General features: G+C 39.9%; 1 protein-coding gene across 2 annotated transcripts in view; it reads right to left on the bottom strand.

Annotated features, from left to right (window-relative positions):
• Positions 1-18,670, bottom strand: part of SEPSECS (Sep (O-phosphoserine) tRNA:Sec (selenocysteine) tRNA synthase) — a 54,087-nt gene that overhangs the window by 3,950 nt on the left and 31,467 nt on the right. For both annotated transcript variants that reach the window (XM_024103531.3, XM_005303453.5), the window contains exons 9-11: positions 2,610-2,703; positions 1,850-1,940; positions 152-441 (exon numbers count right to left, since the gene is read on the bottom strand). In XM_024103531.3, the coding sequence (XP_023959299.1) occupies positions 186-441; positions 1,850-1,940; positions 2,610-2,703 (441 nt within the window). In that variant the 3' untranslated portion in view covers positions 152-185. The remainder of the gene's footprint in view (positions 1-151; positions 442-1,849; positions 1,941-2,609; positions 2,704-18,670) is intronic.

Genomic DNA, 18,670 nt, shown 5'->3' with positions numbered 1-18,670 from the left:
TTTTTAAAATCTGAATTTCATCCAAGTTTTTTTCCATTCCCTGTATTGCATATTCCACAATACAAAGAGGATACAAACTTCACACAATCCAAAAAAACAAAACAAAAAAAACGACCTCCCCTCCCCCCTGAAAAAAACAACCCCCACACACCAAACTTTGTGTGTTCCAAAATCTGCATCTTGCTCTAGTCTTCAGCTTCTCCTGCACTTGTATGTTTAGTACAGTTATCCATTTCAGGCACATCTTTTCCATTGCTCTTTTCTTTTCTAAAAGTCTTCATACACTTATCCAGTCTTTTTAGGAACAGATCTACATCTTGCTTTTTCATTCCAATTGCTGAAGCAGCATTGAGGTAAGCACAGGGATAGTAATTTGTATGTGACATAAAGCCTTTGAAAGTGTAGTTATTCACTGTTTGCAAAGACCCAAGGGGAACCACCCTGAAACAAACAATCACAATTCAATTAAAAATGCTCAGGGCTATTTACAGGAAGCACAGTATTCTGAAATCATTTCTATGCATAACAACATGTGTAAATTATAAACAAGCTTGTGTAAAAGTACCTGAAGTGAACCAATTATTAAAGAACATTAAAATCAAGAACTATAAAAACAGCATGGGTAGAAATAGGACTGGAACTTTTGAACTTGATGAAACCCTGAACTTTTTCAAAGATGGTATCTGTTAAGACCAATCTACCCAAAGAGGACTGTAGTAGCAGGACAAGTAAAAGTTATCAGGCAAAACAAAAAAAACCCACCCCATCTTACTGCAGTACATACAGATTTACTGTAGTTCTTCTGTGTAAGAAGTGGAATAATCCAAGCTAATGAAGCATGTCTTCTGATGTGAAAATACTCAGCTCTGCCAGAGAAAGTGACATTAACTCTGTAGCAGAAGCTAGTTGACAGCAGCAATATTCAGATTAAAGAATTCTGCCAAAACAAGTTTTAGATCATCCTCTTCTTCCAAAAGGTTTAAACTGAAATCATTAAAAATTATTTGGCCTGCATTTCCCTTGCCATGTACCGTCTAGCAGTAAAAATTTTCCATCTACACTGGCTGAAATTAATTCTGGAAAGTAGGATTTTCTTTCACACTACAAAAAGCAACAAACAACATTAGAGATAAGCAATGTGTTTCCCAGGTCTTTGGCACAAAAAAGATTTTTTAAAATACAGCTGAAGCCATGTTAAATATTCCTCAAATTACAAACCTCAGTTTTTGTCAGGTACAGTAACCGCCTCCACAACTAGTGAAAGATGCATTATTACTAATTTGTATTGTGGTATCACACCTAGAAGGCCCCAATTAGAAATCAGGACCACATTGTACTAGGCACTACGGCCACAGATAACAAAAAGACTGTGAATAATTTGGGACAAGTACAATCTTAAGATTAGTGGCACCAGGTGCTACAGCAAACAGACAGGAATAGTACAACTAACATGGTAATCAGTGGTCATATCATAGCACACCAATTGTCTAACTAGCAGACAGTGTTTTGCAGGCATCCTGTCAGTGGCAAGTTTTAAGGAGAGGTTTGACAGACATTATGTAGTTAGTGGTTTAGCAAATTTTTCCAGGGAATTCCTTGCACGCATAAGGAGCAGCATGGGAGGAAGCATGAGGACACTTGTGGGAAAACTTAACTAATGGACAGTGAAGGCCGACAGCAGTGGAATGAAGAATGCATCACTCTGACTCTTTACAACCAGCGTCAAATTTGTGCTAGGGATACATGTCTACACATTATACCTCAGTTAGTTTGTAAAGGCCTAAGAACCATCACAGCACAGCAAATTTCACTGAATGTGATAAATGTTTAAAATATTTCAGATGCTCACCTTGCTCCTGATACTTGTCTTGTGAAAAGCATAGATCCAAGCTGAGTAACAGCCATGTCACTGTGTTTATCTAGGTTCTCTAGAGACAGAGCTGAAGACATAAATAGCTATGTTATAATAACTGTAATAAAGCTCCTCCTTCAGCAGAAAAGAACCATTGATAAGTTTTATCTAACAATGGTGCCCTGGTTAAGTCTTTGGGTTAGACTATAACTAATATGAACATTCTTACTATTATTTTAAATTCTTTTCAGTTTTCCACTAAATATATCCTTTCATTATCTGATTAGACCGTTTATACAGTTGAGATACTGTGTGGGGAGAGAAGTTCCAGTTTTCCAGGTTCAGCAGAATTATTGCTTACAATGAAAATCCCAAGTAAATAAAGGGACTCACTAATAATCTATTTTACTGAGGTTCAGCACCAAGCAGTTGTGGTTGAAATAACTATTAAACAGTATAAAAATAAATAAATTGTAGTAGTGAATGGTAACATGTCAGTCTTTTTACTCTCATGATCAAACAAAGCATATTTTGATCACAAGCAGTTATGTATATAAATACAGGGCCTGAGTCACTAACTGCACTACTCCACTTTTAGGCTGATGCAAGTCCATTGATTTCAATGGACTTGTATTGGCATAAGATTAATGGAATGGAATGGTGAACCATATGCAAGCTCATCTTGTGTATGCAAGTGTATTAAAAATATAGAAAATTTCAGAAGTGCTGGCTCAGTTCAAAGCTGAACAATAATTACCTAAGGAAATAGGATTGTGTGGTGTGTTCAACAGCCTCTCATTGTAGACTTCTGCTAGCTTCCTCAGCTGACTTGAAAGATAGGAAAACATTTCCTGGAAAAAAGCAACAATTTTCAATTAATTTTCTTTTTCTTTCTTTCTCTGTTGAATAGTTAATATCAATTTTGGAAAGCTGTCAGCCTCTCGAATATATCATAAAGTATCCAAGTGGTCCCCAGTTCATATGTATTAAGCATCAGCCATTTATTTGAGTCAACAGGTCAGACAGTGTCTTTGAGCAGCGCATGGAAGCCCCTTCCTGTGTAGATCTCTCCATACACAGAGCGGGTGTCTCCATACTATGTCTTCCCTGCCTGACAAGATGAAGCAGCTCCATGTGGGCCAGCACCTGTACTCAGGATTCAATCCCTCTTTGGCTCTGCAGAATTTATATAGAAAAGGTAATCCATCCTTGAGAAGATTGTGGCAGCAAGACCCCTCCCAGGATCCTGCAATGGGAAGGGGCAAGGTGGCCTTGCTGTGATAGAGGCTGCATCTGCAAACATAGCAGACCACCTGTACTTCCACATCAGCTCTGACCTAAACTGTTCACCACCACAGGGCATCCACTGCCAGGGAGTTAGAGAGGAGCTGCCAAGGCCAAAGCTGGTGCAGGGTTGCAGCCAGTCTGCTATGCTTTCGGGCAAGAGCTTTACCATAGGTCAGCAAACCCTGCCCTCCCAACAAAATGTTGTGGGGGAATCGCCACAAAGAAATCCTTGCAGAAATAGCCACACATAAATCCCTTGTCTATAGTCTTTTACCAGGGCAGGGGACAAACTGGTTCAGTGAAAACAATACAGCAAGAAAGTTGAGATATCATTCCTCAGTGCATATTTTATATTTCCTGGTGAATATTATATTTTACATTTATTTAGTGTCTTTCATTCTGAAGGAGCCCAAAACACTTCAAATGTACATAATATAGAGCACCACTGGAGTTGAGGATGGCAACCAACTGGTGCATAACTCTGAATGTAAACAAGACATAGTGAGGAGACTAGAAGGAAATTTTGGCCCTCTATACCAGGACAACCCTCTACTCTTACAAAATTCCCATGGCATCATTCATATCCAAGTACAGCAGACAGGACGATAGCTGTGATACTCAAGACATAAAATGCTGAACCTTTGGTGAAACATGATGATATCTTTGAGCACAAATTCTATTAATAAATAGCCACTTCAAAAAAAAATGTAACCCTGCATGATGCCAAAGAAAACAGGAATAAGCATTCCTTTCATCCATCTTTTTTAGCTTCCCAATACAACACTAAAAAAGCACATTATGTTCCCATCAATATCTGATAAGAAAATATTCTTGTTTCTGAAACAGTTCTGTGATGAATCAGAATATTTCTACTATTTAGCATCACAGATTTGAATACAAATGACTGTTAAATATTAACTGTTAACCAATCAGATCAGATTTTTTTGCTTTTTGATTGATTTAAAGGTAAATAGTTGGGCAGATTTGGACCACTTGTCCACAGAGCGGTGAACACTGTTTTGCCTGCATTGCTGGCCACGTCATGCCAAACTGCTGCTTGCACTGTTTTAATCTGGAACAGTCTTAGTGTAGATAAAAAGTGCAGTTTGGCATCTGTCACTAGAGAGCTGCAACTGCCATCAGCTGCTAGAAGAATCCCTCTTTTTCTGCACCAGAAGGACAATAGGTCAGCATCTGATCTGCCTTTACAGTAAGCAAGAGAGCATTGGTATGGGTATGAATGAATTTTGTGCCATACACTATATTCTCCTCCACAGTCATCTATGCCATGCAGACAGTTCCCCTCCCTGTCCTCTTTCTGGGACAAGTAGCTAGTCACCCTGCAGCTGCTGCTCAAGCTTTCTAAACATTATAGATGGGTGTCAAAAGTTCAGATGTCATTTCATCAGCAGTTCTTTTGTTGAAAAGGATGCCAAAAGCAGAGATGCCTAAGTGAACTGTCTACCTATCCTAGCTAATGCATATACGAAATCATGATAGCAGGAAAAAAAACCCACACATCACAGCTGCTTCAGGTCTTCACCAACTAAACAATTTAGTGTTAGTGATGCTCCCCTCACACCTCAGCACAGAACACAGATGGACAAGAGTCAGAACAAACACCACTCTTCCTAACACTTCCTATGGCGTTTGAGTTGTCATTTTCAACACTTCACATTGGTAGACATTGATAGGAGGTGTGGGTGTGAGAGAGAGAGAGAGGCGCAAAGACAAAGAGGTTTTAAGTTTGGGTAGCCTCATTCCTTGTCATCAGGTATCAGCTTGTTCTTCCTCCTGACTACAACGATTTTGTTCACCATTCACTTCAGTACAACTGCCCGCTTGCTACTTCTCCCCATCATTCTCTCTCATGGCTATTGCTTGGGCATCCTCCTCAATTTTAGGACTTGACAAAGAACCCTCCTTTCTACAAACAGCATCCTCCTCCATGTGTGGACCATCATCCTACCCTCTGACATATACCTCTCTGACTGGAACCAGTTAGATCTGGTGAAGTTTAATGAAGACAAATGCAAAGTGCTCCACTTAGGAAGGAACAATCAGTTTCACACATACAGAATGGAAGAGACTGTCTAGGAAGGAGTACGGCAGAAAGGGATCTAGGGGTTATAGTGGACCACAAGCTAAATGAGTCAACAGTGTGATGCTGTTGCAAAAAAAGCAAACGTGATTCTGGGATGCATTAACAGGTATATTGTGAGCAAGACACGAGAAGTCATTCTTCTGCTGCACTCTGCCCTGGTTAGGCCTCAACTGGAATATTGTGTCCAGTTCTGGGCACCGCATTTCAAGAAAGATGTGGAAAAACTGGAGAGGGTACAGAGAAGAGCAATAAGAATGATTAAAGGTCTAGAGAACATGACCTATGAAGGAAGGCTGAAAGAATTGGGTTTGTTTAGTTTGGAAAAGAGAAGACTGAGAGGGGACATGATAGCAGTTTTCAGATATCTAAAAGGATGTCATAAGGAGGAGGGAGAAAATTTGTTCATCTTAGCCTCTAAGGATAGAACAAGAAGCAATGGGCTTAAACTGCAGCAGGGGAGGTTTAGGTTGGACATTAGGAAAAAGTTCCTAACTGTAAGGGTGGTTAAACTCTGGAATAAACTGCCTAGGGAGGTTGTGGAATCTCCATCTCTGGAGATATTTAAGAGTAGGTAAGATAAATGTCTATCAGGGATGGTCTAGACAGTATTTGGTTCTGCCATGAAGGCAGGGGACTGGACTCGATGACCTATTGAGGTCCCTTCCAGCCCTAGAATCTATGTATAAAATTAAAGATACCATTTTAGGTAGCACCTCAGAGATTTTACAGAACCAAATGGGTTAAGGGAGCAGTTCTGAGAAATGTGTATACCTCCTTTTCCTGGGCCACTGAATTAACTGAATTGCAGCCTCCATCTTAGAGAAATCAAGTGAAAATGGCTCCTGAGCTGACCCTCTTAATCACATGGGATGGATTCACTCAAACAGAGAAATAGAGTCATGCCACCTAACAAAATGAATCAAACTACCTTTAAGTTCACTGACAATAACATGAAGTTTTTGAGATGTCTAGTTGGAGAAAAAAAACTTGCAAGAGGCTTCTATGGGCAGTGAGGAGGACTAGAAACTTGTGGCAAATCATTGCTGCTTTGCAGTGGCCATTTGAAATCAAACCCAATACTTCTATGGTTTGAGTACAACAGCTTGCACAGTTTGGAGTTGCCTTTATTTACAGTATCCTCTTAGAAGCTTAAAAGTAACATTTGTTCCCTTATCCAGACACTTTTTTCTTGCTCCTTGTGGAAGACAAACACCATATTCATTTGTTATTCACTTTCTTGTCACAAGAAGTTATACTCCTGGGGGGAACTCTGTGCCACAGCGTGTGCACAGAATTCATATTCCCGCAAATTTCTTTGCTTCCCTTCAGAAAAATGACTTTCTGATGGGGGAAACAAAGGGAAGTCGTAAGTGTGGTCATGCACCCCCACATCCCCAGCAGAGCAGGCATGTTATTTCAGGCACCCAGAACAGCTGACTGAGAGGTAAATCACAGAAGGGGGTGGGGATGGGGATGGGGATGCCCCAGCCGGTAGCTCCTACCTTGTGCTGGGTCCAGCTGCTAGTCCTGGCTGGACTGGGGTTGGGGGAGGACAGGACTTCCTCTTCCCCTGCAAGGAGCAGCTGGGGCCAAGTCAGACCCACCCCGAGAAACCTTCCCTGGCTGCAGGAAGCTCTGCCCTCTCCCTCTTCCTGCCCCATCACTCCTCAGCTGCGGAGGAAGGGGTCACTGTGGGGGAGCTGTCCGCCACCCATGCATCTGGAGCCCCGCATACCCAGACCCCCCATCGAGCCTCACTCCCCCAACACCCATAACCTCCCCACAGAGCTCCCTGCACCCAACCCCCCCCCAGAGCCTCACCCCCATCCAGACCCATCCCTGCACCCAGACCTCTTGCTGAACCCCTGCACTTGAACCCCCACCCCAATAAGTTCCACCCCCCTCATGTGGACCACCCCTCGCTGAGCCCTCCAAACTCCAACTCCCATCCCGCCAAACCCCACTCTCCCAGCACCTAGACCTCACTGCTGAGCCCCACACACCAGAGCCCCCCCCCCGCTGAGTGCCATCCCCTATACCCAGACCCCACCCCGCTGAGTCCCAATCACCTTCACTTGGATCCCTCTGAAGAGTCCCATTACCCCTGCACCCATAACCCCCAATAAGCCCCTGTGCATTCAGCTCCCCCCCACACACAGATTGTCCCACACAGAACCCTCTCACCCCACACCTGGATCTCCCCACACTAAGTCGCTCCACACTTGGATCCTGCTGGGTTGAACCTGCCTGTCCCACACCTGCTGTACCTGGCGTGGAGGGGCAGGGCCCTGTAGGGTTTCTGGGGCAGGCCTGGTCCTTGTGCTGTGCCAGGATCAGGTGCAGCCTCACTGCCGAGTCTGTGTCCTAGGAGGGGCTGCAGGGTGAGCTCCTACCTCTGTGCAGCCAGTGCTCTGCGCTCCCCACTGCAATGGTGGAGCTACCACATTTATTGACAAATAAAATTTGCAGAAATTTAAAATATTGTGTGCAGACTTTTTAATTTTTTGGTGCAGAATTCCCTCAGGAGTAAATAAGCATCACTAATGTGCTCATCTATTATATCAGTATCATTTTTGTAATCTGATTTGTTAATTATTTTGTGCTTCCTCTATTGGCTATTTACTTCTGCAGCAACAGAGGATAATACTGCAAGGGAGTGTATTTACAATGGCTGTTCTCAGAATACATTTATTGAGGAGAATGGTGATGAGAGAAAGTTAATGATGAGAACAATAAGATATTCCCCAACAATTTAACACTTTAAGCGTGTCTCATTTGAGGACTTCCCTTTAGTGTAGTACATTTGACAATGTCCCTTTAATAAAATAACTTCCAATTTGTAGAATTGGGTTCTTAACTTAACTACTTAAAGTAGTAAATTTTCCTCATTTATGATTAGATATCTAAATCACTCAATTAGCCCAGAATTGCTACTTGCATGTGGAGGGACTGGATGAATCACGGAAGAATGAAGAAGTAGGAGAGGAAACCAGGGTATATACATTTTCATCAAACTGACTGAAAACCTCTGTATACAAATTTAAATGTTTTCCTGTTTTTGTAAAATAGCATGCTTTGCATTTTAGAATTTTTATTTTCCATTTAACAACATCTAGATCTTTTATAAATAAATAGTTAGCTAAGCAGTTCACTGTATAATAAATTAATGACTTTTCAGATTTGGCAATATTTGGCGGGGGGAGGGTCAAGTCTATAGTTGACCTCTATTATAAAATCACTTTCTGCTGCATGGAAAATTTATAAGCACCCCAAGCAAATATATACAATGAGCTCTTATACTTAAAAGAAATGCAGCTAAATACAATTGATTTTTTTATGTGGTAGGCACTGTAACTCAGTTTTTAAAAAACTTATCATACTAAAAGGTGTATTGAATTACTTACACAGTAAATGTCAGCCAAATTGCTAGGGGGAAAAGAGTGAATGAAAATGTGAAACAACTGTACCACGAAACCTAGCTAGCTATTGAGGTAAATGCTGTTATATGAAAATATATTGCACTTCTGGCATTGTAGTTTGATTTCTAACCCCTAAAACAATGACATCAAAGGGAAAACTGAAAATTCAGTTAATCCTAGAGGCAGTGTATATCAAAAGTGCCAAATGACAGTCACGTTAGACATAATGGCAAGCTTCACTGAAGTATACATAAAACTATCAAGAAACTTTTGAAGAAGTGAGCAAAAAATCAGAGTTGTTTCTGGAGCCAATTTTGGTAACCTGGATATAAGGGGACAGTTCCTCATCTGCTGTTAATTAGCACAGCTTCACTAAAATCAGTCTAGCCTGCGGTTTCATGTTAGTTAGACCATGAAATGTGCTGTAGTGACACAAAAATCTAGTCTATGAATATCATAGGGAAGTCTTTAGAAATGGAATTTATGGTTTCTAGGTTTACCCGTTAATAAAGCCATCTACTACAATATGTACAGTTCTGTGCAGATATACATATTGTATAATACACACATACCCATTTTTGGACAGGAAAATTATTTTATTGGACATGAGTAATTTTTGAATCTTTACATTTTAATACAGAATCTTTATCTACAGATGTTTTCACAAATAGTTGAATCATACTATATATTTATATTCTACAATTCTTCTAGTTTTGTGAAGCTAAACTAAACTTAAAGGGCTTTCCATCTTTTAGGAGATGGTGGGTTTAAAAAATATTATTTGCATTGGATTATGGTAATACCTAGAGGGTTGTACAGTACTAGGCCCTGTACACATACAACACATATGGAAGCTCTTCCATGCTCTTACTCATTTTTGTTGCCCTTTTCCGAACCTTTTCCAAGTCCAATATATCTTTTCTGAGATGGGGCAACCACATCTGCATGCAGTATTCAAGATGTGGGCATACCATGGATTTATATAGAGGCAATATGATATTTTCTGTCTTATTATCCATGCCTTTCTTAACGATTCCCAACATTCTGTTCACTTTTTTGACTGCTGCTGCACATTGAGTGGATGTTTTCAGAGAACTATCAACAGTGACTCCAAGATCTCTTTCTTGAGTGGTAACAGCTAATTTAGACCCCATCATTTTATATGTATAGTTGGCATTGTGTTTTCCAATGTGCATTACTTTGCATTTATCAACACTGAATTTCATCTGCCATTTTGTTGCCCAGTCACCCAGTTTTGAGAGATCCTTTTGTAGCTCTTCACAGTCTGCTTGGGACTTAACTATCTTGAGTAGTTTTGTATCATCTGCAAATTTTGACACATCACTATTTACCTCTTTTTCCAGATCATTTACGAATATGTTAAATAGGACTGGGCCCAATACAGACCCCTGGGGGATACCACTATTTACCTCTCTCCATTCTGAAAATTGACTATCTATTCCTACCCTTTGTTTCTTATCTTTTAACCAGTTACTAATCCATGAGAGGACCTTCCCTCTTATCCCATGACTGCTTACTTTGCTTAAGAGCCTTTGGCAAGGGACCTTGTCAAAGGCTTTCTGAAAATCTAAATACACTATATCCACTGGATCCCCCTTGTCCAGATGCTTGTTGCCCCCACCCCCCAAAGAATTCTAGTAGATTGGTGAGGCATGATTTCCCTTTACAAAAAACGTGTTGATTATTCCCCAACAAATTATGTTCATCTATGTATCTGACAATTTTGTTCTTTACTATAGATTTAACCAGTTTGTCCGGTACTGAAGTCAGGCTTACCGGCCGGGGTCTCCTCTGGAGCCCTTTTTAAAAATTGGTGTCACATTAGCTGTCTTCCAGTCATTTGGTACAGAAGGTCATTGGAATGATAGGTTACAGATGACAGTTAGTATTCCTGCAATTTCACATTTGAGGTCCTTCAGAACTCTTGGGTGAATACCATCTGGTCCTGGTGACTTATTACTGGTTAGTTTATCAGTTTGTTCCAAAACCTCCTCTTAATGACACCTCAATCTGGTACAGTTCCTCAGATTTGTCACCTAAAAAAAATGGCTCAGGTTTGTGAATCTCCCTCACATCCTCAACCATGAAGACCGATGCAAAGAATTCATTTAGTTTCTCTGCAGTGGCCTTAACACTGAGTGCTCCTTTAACACCTCGATCATCCAGTGGCCCCACTGGTTGTTTAGCAGGCTTCCTGCTTCTGATGTACTTAAAAAATTTTTTTGCTATTACTTGAGTCTTTGGCTAGCTGTTCTTCAAATTCTATTTGGCCTTCCTAATTATATTTTTACACTTCATTTGCCAGAGTTTATGCTCCTTTCCAGGGTGGATAAAAATCAATGATTTAAAAAAAAATTGGATTTTTTCATTTAAAATCAGACTTTTTTGATCAAATGTTTTTTGAGGAAAAAACCTATCTAAAGATAGTTTTGATTAAGCTACATTATAGTTCAAAGATATCTCATCATGGAATAGGGATTATAAATTCTAATTCTATAGTATGAGACAATATATTAATGTAATGTTTAAGAAAAGTTTTCTAAATGAGTTCCAATAGTCCATGGATTAGGGACCCAGTTTTATGGGGTTCCACAGATTATTTAGGTTAATCTTTCTATCTATCTACCCAATGGGACTCAGTGTTCAGTCTAGACGATACCATCAGAGATGCTTAGTTTTGCAGTTCTCAAACTGTGGATTTGTGTCTCCAGAGATAACATGTTTGTTAGCAAAAATGTTTTTAAATAAATAAATAATATATAGAGGTGAGAAATAACAGACCTCAGCTCTACTGTCTCTCTGCAAATTTGTGTACACAGAGTCAATCCCTTACCTCTCTCTAAAAGTGCAAAGTTTCAAAAAATTCAGTGAATAGAAGATTGTTGGGGGTGGAATAGTATAGTATAGTAAAGGAGAAGTCTGGAGATAAATATGAGAAGTGAGGGACATATGCTTTTTTGCTAAAATATTATCTGTTTGCTGTTGGAGAAAAAAATCCGGAATACTTAATGTTGTTGTTTTAGTTAAATAAAACAATTTAAACGTCTGTCTGGTGATGTTTTCCTCCTAATACAGCATAGCAAGAAAATCCTCCAAATATTAATGATTAACCTGTTGAACTGGAGATAGTTCACCTCCCAATGACTTCATAAGTATCTGCTTCAATTATCTTTGGTAAATGAAATAACCAAACAATGATTCATTTTCTGATATAGCTGCAAAACTAATCTGAAAAGTTTTCAAAATAAATCACTGTTTAAAAATTTATAGTGCGTACCTTATAAAAATGAAACCTACATCTATCTCTGAGTTGCAAAGAATATGTATTAAGGTTATAACAACCAACAAAAATGCACTTTTATGTAGAAAACCTTGATTAAATCGAGTCTTCCTGATTGATTTAAATCAAATCCACCCTGCTCCTTTGTATTTTCCTCATTAGGATTTAACTTCCATTTTTTAAAGGTCGCCTTTTTGCCTCTCACTGCTTCTTTTACTTTGTTGTTTAGTCACAGTGGCTCTTTTTTGTTCTCGATGTTTTTTAATGTGGGGTATATATTTAAATTGAGCCTCTATTATGGTGTCTTTAAAAAGTTTCCATGTAGTTTACAGGGATTTTACTTTTGGTGCTGTACCTTTTAATTTCTGTTTAACTAACCTCCTCATTTTTGTGTAGTTTCCCTTTCTGAAATTAAATGCTACAGTGTTGGGACGCTGTGGCGTTTTCCCCGCCCCAGGGATGTTAAATTTAATTATATTATGGTCACTATTACCAAGTGCTGCAGCTATATTCACCTCTTGGACCTGATCCTATGCTCCATTTAGGATTAAATCAAAAATGGCATCTCCTCTTGTGGGTTCCAGGATTATCTGCTCCAAGAAGCAGTCATTTAAGGTGTCAAGAAACTTTAACTCTGCATCCCTTCCTAAGGTGATATGTACCCAATCAATACGGGGATAGTTGAAATCCCCCATTATTATTGAGTTTTTTATTTTAATAGCCCCTCTAATCTCCCTGACAGTCACTATCAACATCAGGTCAGGTGGTCTGTAATATATCCCTACTGCTATATTCTTCTTATTCAAGCATAGAATTACTATCCATACAGATTCTATGCTACAGTCTGGTTCATTTAAGATTTTTACTTAATTTGATTCTACGCTTTCTTTCACATATAGTGCCACTCCCACACCAGCACAATCCGTTCTGTCCCTCCGATATATTTTGTACCCTGGTATTATTGTGTCCCATTGATTATCCTCATTCCACCAAGTTTCTGTGATTCCTATTATATCTATATCCTCATTTAATATGAGGCACTCTAGTTCACCCATCTTATTATTTAGACTTATAGAATTGGTATACAAGCACTTTAAAAACTCATCACTTTTTAGCTGCCTGATATTACATGATGTAATTGAATGGGACTTTTTTTCATTTGACAGATCCTCCTCTAAGGGATGTCTGAATTACGTGCTCCTCTGCACCTGTCGTCTTTCCCCCAGTCCTTAGTTTAAAAACTGCTCTATGACTTTTTTAATTTTAAGTGCCAGCAATCTGGTTCCATTTTGGTTTAGGTGAAGCCCATCCTTCCTGTATAGGCTCCCGCTTTCCCCAAAATTTCCCCAGTTCCTAACAAATCTAAACCCCACCTCCCTACACCATCATCTCATCCACGCATTGAGACCCTGAGTTCTGCCTGCCTAACTGGCCCTGCATATGGAACTGGAAGCATTTCAGAGAATGCTACCATGGAGATCCTGGACTTCAATCTCTTACCTAGCAGCCTAAATTTGGCCTCCAAGACCTCTCTCCTTTCCTTCCCTATGTCATTGATACCTACATGTACCATGACCACCGACTCCTCCCCAGCACTACACATGAGCCTATCTAGATGTCTCAAGAGATCCGCAACCTTCTCACCAGGCTGGCAAGTCACCATGCAGTTCTCCCAGTCATCGCAAACCCAGCTATCGATGTCCTAATGGTCGAATCGCCCATTACTAATACCTGTCTCTTCCTAATAATTGGAGTTCCCTCCCACGAGAGGTATCCTCAGTGCGAGAGGATACCACATCATCATCTGGAAGGAGGGTCCCAACTATGGGATTATTTCCCTCTGACAGATCTTCAGTTTGGGGTGTGTGGGGGGGGTGGAGCTATCATGGCGTTAAGCCATCTTTGCACCCTCTTGATCCTGGGCTACTCTGGGAGATGGAGACATCCCTGACATAACAAGGAAAGACCTTTGGGCCTGACTAAGGCTTGGTCTACACTGAAAAATTAGACAGACCTAGCTATACCACTCCAAACAATGAAAATATTTTCATGCTGTGCGATCCAGTTATTGTATATAGACACTGTATGTAGATGCAGCTTGGTCGATGGATTAACTACATCAATGGAAAAATCCTTTCCGTTGATGTAGGAAGCATCTACATTACGATAGCACAGCTGCAGCACTAGACACATCCTCAGTTATGGCAGCCTCCCAGGGCTGCCCTGTGAGATGCAGCACTGCTCAGAATCTCCGTAGTTATATACATGCTTCCCCCAATACACCTTTCTTGACCAGAGCTCCATCCCACTCCTATTTCAGGACTTGAAAGTGCTCCTCTGAGGACAGCCTTACAGTTATCTTCTCCAGTGCCTCCCTGGCCAGATATAAAGATTTTAGAGCCCTGTTACGCTATTCTGTCCCTTTTACCTGGCATAATGAGGCTGAGATAGTATGAGAATCTCACCCTAAGGAATTAAGCTAAGGTATGTGGGTCTGTGGGTTTTTTTTTTTTGTGTGTGTGTGTGTGACATTTGAACTCTCTTAGGTTCAGAATTAATACTTAGCACCTGGCATCTTCAAAGCAGTTTACAAACCCTTCATCTCAAAACCCCAATATCATCCCTATTTTTCACATAAAAGAGCTAGAACAGAGAGGTTATTGTACCTGATTTTCAGAGTGGCTGAGCATCCAAAGCTCCAATTTAAGTAAATGGGAAATGCAGGAGCTCAGCACCTTTGAAATCAGTCTCTAGGGATATGTTTAAATGTGACGTTATGAGTGTAATATAATATTTCATTGGAAGGGGACAGGGCCAGAAAGAGTTAATTAACTCACAGACTGACCTGACTCATGGGTGAACCTTAGGGACTGGTTAGGAAGATATGTAAATGAATAGAGCTTTGAAATGCAAGTCTGCATTGTTAGAGATCTCAAGGGTAGATGTTTGCTCAGGTCTTGTGATGTAAGCAAACAAGTCTTGTCTATTGCTATAACTTTAATTCAAAGATAAAAAAAAGGAATATTAACATTTGTGATGATACTTGAGTAAAATAGTATTATTGTCTATATGTCTCTTTGAAAGTTGTGGTAACCTGTATCTGAACTGTTTAATGGACAAATTACCCTGTGCTAATTGCCAGATGTTAAGCCTATTGTTTTCTCAGGCCAAAAGGCTGCTGGAAATGTATACGAACCCTGGGACACGATCCTACTTCATCTCAGATCTGCTTTGGGTTTCAAGAGGAGGAAACCTTAAGCCACAAGGATTGAGATCCCCAGTCATTGTCTGGAGCCACCCTGAATATGGACATTGGACTATAACCTATGGACTATTTCTAAAAGGACTTTTGGCAACTACAAGCTCACCTCTGCTATGCATCTGAACCTCAAGAATTGAATTCAAGTCTGTATGTATATTGATCTTTTAACCAACACTCTCTCTCTTTTCTTTGTTAATAAATTTTAGTTTAGTTAATAAGAATTAACTATAGCATGTATTTTGGGTAATATCTAAGTTATAATTGAATCTGGGTATGTGGCTAATCCTCTGGGATTGGAAGAACCTTTTCTTTTATATGCTGAAATAAGATTTTAATCATCATCATCATATTTGACAGGTGTGTCTGGATGGAGGCCTGAGGCTGGGCACTTTAAGGGAACTGCGTTGTTTGGACTTCTGAGTAACCAGTGAGGTACTATAGAAGCAGTTTTGTGCTGGCTTGGTAAATCTAAGTATTGGAATAACCACCAGCTTCTGGGGTTTGTCTGCCCCGTTTTGTTTGCAGTTCACCCTAATTGAGTGACCTCAGCTGGCTCCCACGGCCAGCACTGTCACACTAAATTAAAATGATGCTGTGCCACAGCAGCGTTTCAGTGTAGATATTACCTATATAGTACATGACGTAGGTAAACCACCTCCCTGGAGGTGGTAGTTAGGTTCCATTGGGCTAGCACTGTCTACACTGGGGATAGGGTGTGGATTTTTCACACCCCTAAGGGATGTAGCTCTACCAATGTAAATTCTTGGTGTAGACCAGGCTTTGATGACTTCCAGCCCATACTAAATCCATTAACACACATTATGGTTCCAGAGATAGCCCCTTCAATATACTTGTTTCAAGACACCTTTGGACAACATTACAGAACTGAAATGATTAAAACAATTATATAGTCTGTATTTGATTACAAATATAAGATTAGATGTTCCTTAGTCTTAAGAATTCACGAGAAAAACACAAAGGGATTTGAAAAGAGTGATTAAAAACGAAAACCCCTCTGCAACCATTGAGAACTACAGCTTGCTAAAACTCAGAGTCCAACTTTTGAAATGACAGAGCTTAAGCTGAAATCTCATTTGCTCTGAACACTGGTATATAATTGTCAGTTTTAAAAATGGAAACTGGATTACAAATGGAGGGTTAAATGCTCAAAAATAGTTGTGTAAAAAAAGCAAGAAAACAAACCAAAAAACCCCAACTCTCTGTTACACAGGTAAGATGACGACACATTGTTGAATGTGATCCTCATGTTCTATACTTAATTGTTTTTGTTTTCAACAATGTAAATCCCACCATGCACACCGTTCAGTGTCTGCATGACCTTTACATCCATGCATCTCTAATGCAGACTCTGGACACGTATATTGCTTTTGACTGCTTACTCATGCCAGGTGCTTGCATAACTGCAAAACATAATTTAAGATATTAAGTTTATGCATTAAATGTCAGCTAAGTGAGATAAAGTCATTGTAATTGTGGGTCAATGCAGGTTCTACAAAGCATCTGAAAGTTCCATATAAACAGAAAATCCTGCAGTACCTCAAAAAAAAAAAAAATCTCACAAACTATAACATGGGAATCTAACTCTTCACAAAATCTGAGACAGCAGCAAATGTCTCTCCTCTGAATAAGTGAAAGAATATTGGAGAACTAGCATTTTGAAAACTTAACAGTCCTAATATGCATTACAAATATTTTCTCTCACTATTCCTAAGTTCAGTTGTAAGTAGAGCAGCAATATAACTTTATTTTGAACTGTAGAGACAATAGATAAATTCATATTTATCAATATAATCTACATTTTCTTGATAACACATACGTAAAACAGCTACAAATCAAAATGTTCTTCTCCATCGTACCTTTCTCTTTCATGTAGTTTTAAATACTTCATACTCATGTGTCATTATGGGATATGAGTGACTCTTTAAATAACTAAAGTTAGAAACACCTAGTCACCAAAACAAAATCTGCATTGCATTTCAAAAGCCAGCTGTGGTAGCAAATATGTCCTGACCACTAGGTTATTGAGAAAACTAAGGATAATCCTAAATAGTTGACCACAATACTCTGTAGTTGCCTTCCTGATATTACCAACATACCAAATGGTTAGATAGATCAGTAAGATATTCTCCACGGTGTAGGTAACAGATGTTAAATCTGATACTGGAACTTAGGCTCCCTGGTTGTCATGTTTATTTTGTGCTAATTAACATTTGCTCCTCAGCATGAGTAATATTTAGCAATGGGTGTCAGGAATCGAATTACCACTACGTTTGGTACATATTGTCTGGTTCAGCCAATGAAATAAGCATATAAAATATAGGTTTCATGTTAAAACCTGAAATATAGAATTTGATGCAAAACAAGCATATTATTTAAGAGCACCAAAAGATCATATTTTAGAAACCTAACTTTTACATAATATTAGAATTCAAAATGAGAGAAAACAGTGGTGTACGTGTCATGTTTGAGTATATGTTTATTATTATTTTTTGCATTCCAGTAGCGCCGAGAGTCCCCAACTAAGATCGGGAACCCATTGTGCTAGGCAGTCTGTAAACACATAGCAAGAGACAGTCCCTGGGCCAATTAATATAAAATGCATGAGGCAATTCTGCCACTAGGTATTAAGTGTGATGGAGGTGACAGGGCTAGAAGAGGGAAGAAAGAAAAAAACTGCTTTTATTCCCCTCTGGAGACAGCAAAACAGTGGTGAAGGTGTTTGTGATCAGTTCTTCCTTCCCAGACATACCCACTGCATTTGTCCCTTAAAGACACATCAATCCCTCATGTAGGCTCACCTGCTGCCAGCCCCAGCCACTTGCACTCTAAATACGTGCACTCTTGGGGTATGTTTATACTGCAATTAGACAACCGCAGCTGTCCTGTGCCAGCTGACTCGGGCTAAGGGGCTGTTTAAATTGTGCTGTTGACCTTTGGGCTCGGGCTGCAGCCTGAGCTTTGGGACCCTCCCACCTCACGGAGTCCTAGAGCCCGGGTGCCAGACTGACTGAACGTCTACACAGCAACTAAATAGCCCCTTAGCCTGAGCCCTGCGAGTCAGCTGGATCCGCTCACTGCTCTGCCCTGGTCACACAACCACTCCCTCTACATTGCCCTGAACCTCTGGGCCCGCCTAATCCTTGCACACTCCCTTCTCTGCCACCAGATAACATTTTACACCTTGAGACAGTTCTCCCCAGTGAAGGGCAGAAACGGAGTAGTCTGATTCTTGCTTCCCTCTGTTGCAAGAGATTATCCTTCTTTATTTAAAAATCTGGGCACTTCAGGTTCTTTGAGTTGAGCTCAAAGAACCTGAAGTAACATTTGATGTGAATAAGGATAAGGTAAAAAAAAGAAAGAAAAAATACTTGGAGTTTTTTATAGTTTCACTTCTTTTTTGAGTAGGTGTAGGTTGCACCAATAT

The sequence above is a fragment of the Chrysemys picta genome, chromosome 5 (assembly GCF_011386835.1).
Source record: "Chrysemys picta bellii isolate R12L10 chromosome 5, ASM1138683v2, whole genome shotgun sequence".
NCBI lineage: Eukaryota > Metazoa > Chordata > Testudines > Emydidae > Chrysemys > Chrysemys picta.
The sequence above is the reverse complement of the archived record's forward strand: the minus strand, read 5'-3'. Positions and strand labels throughout refer to the sequence as shown.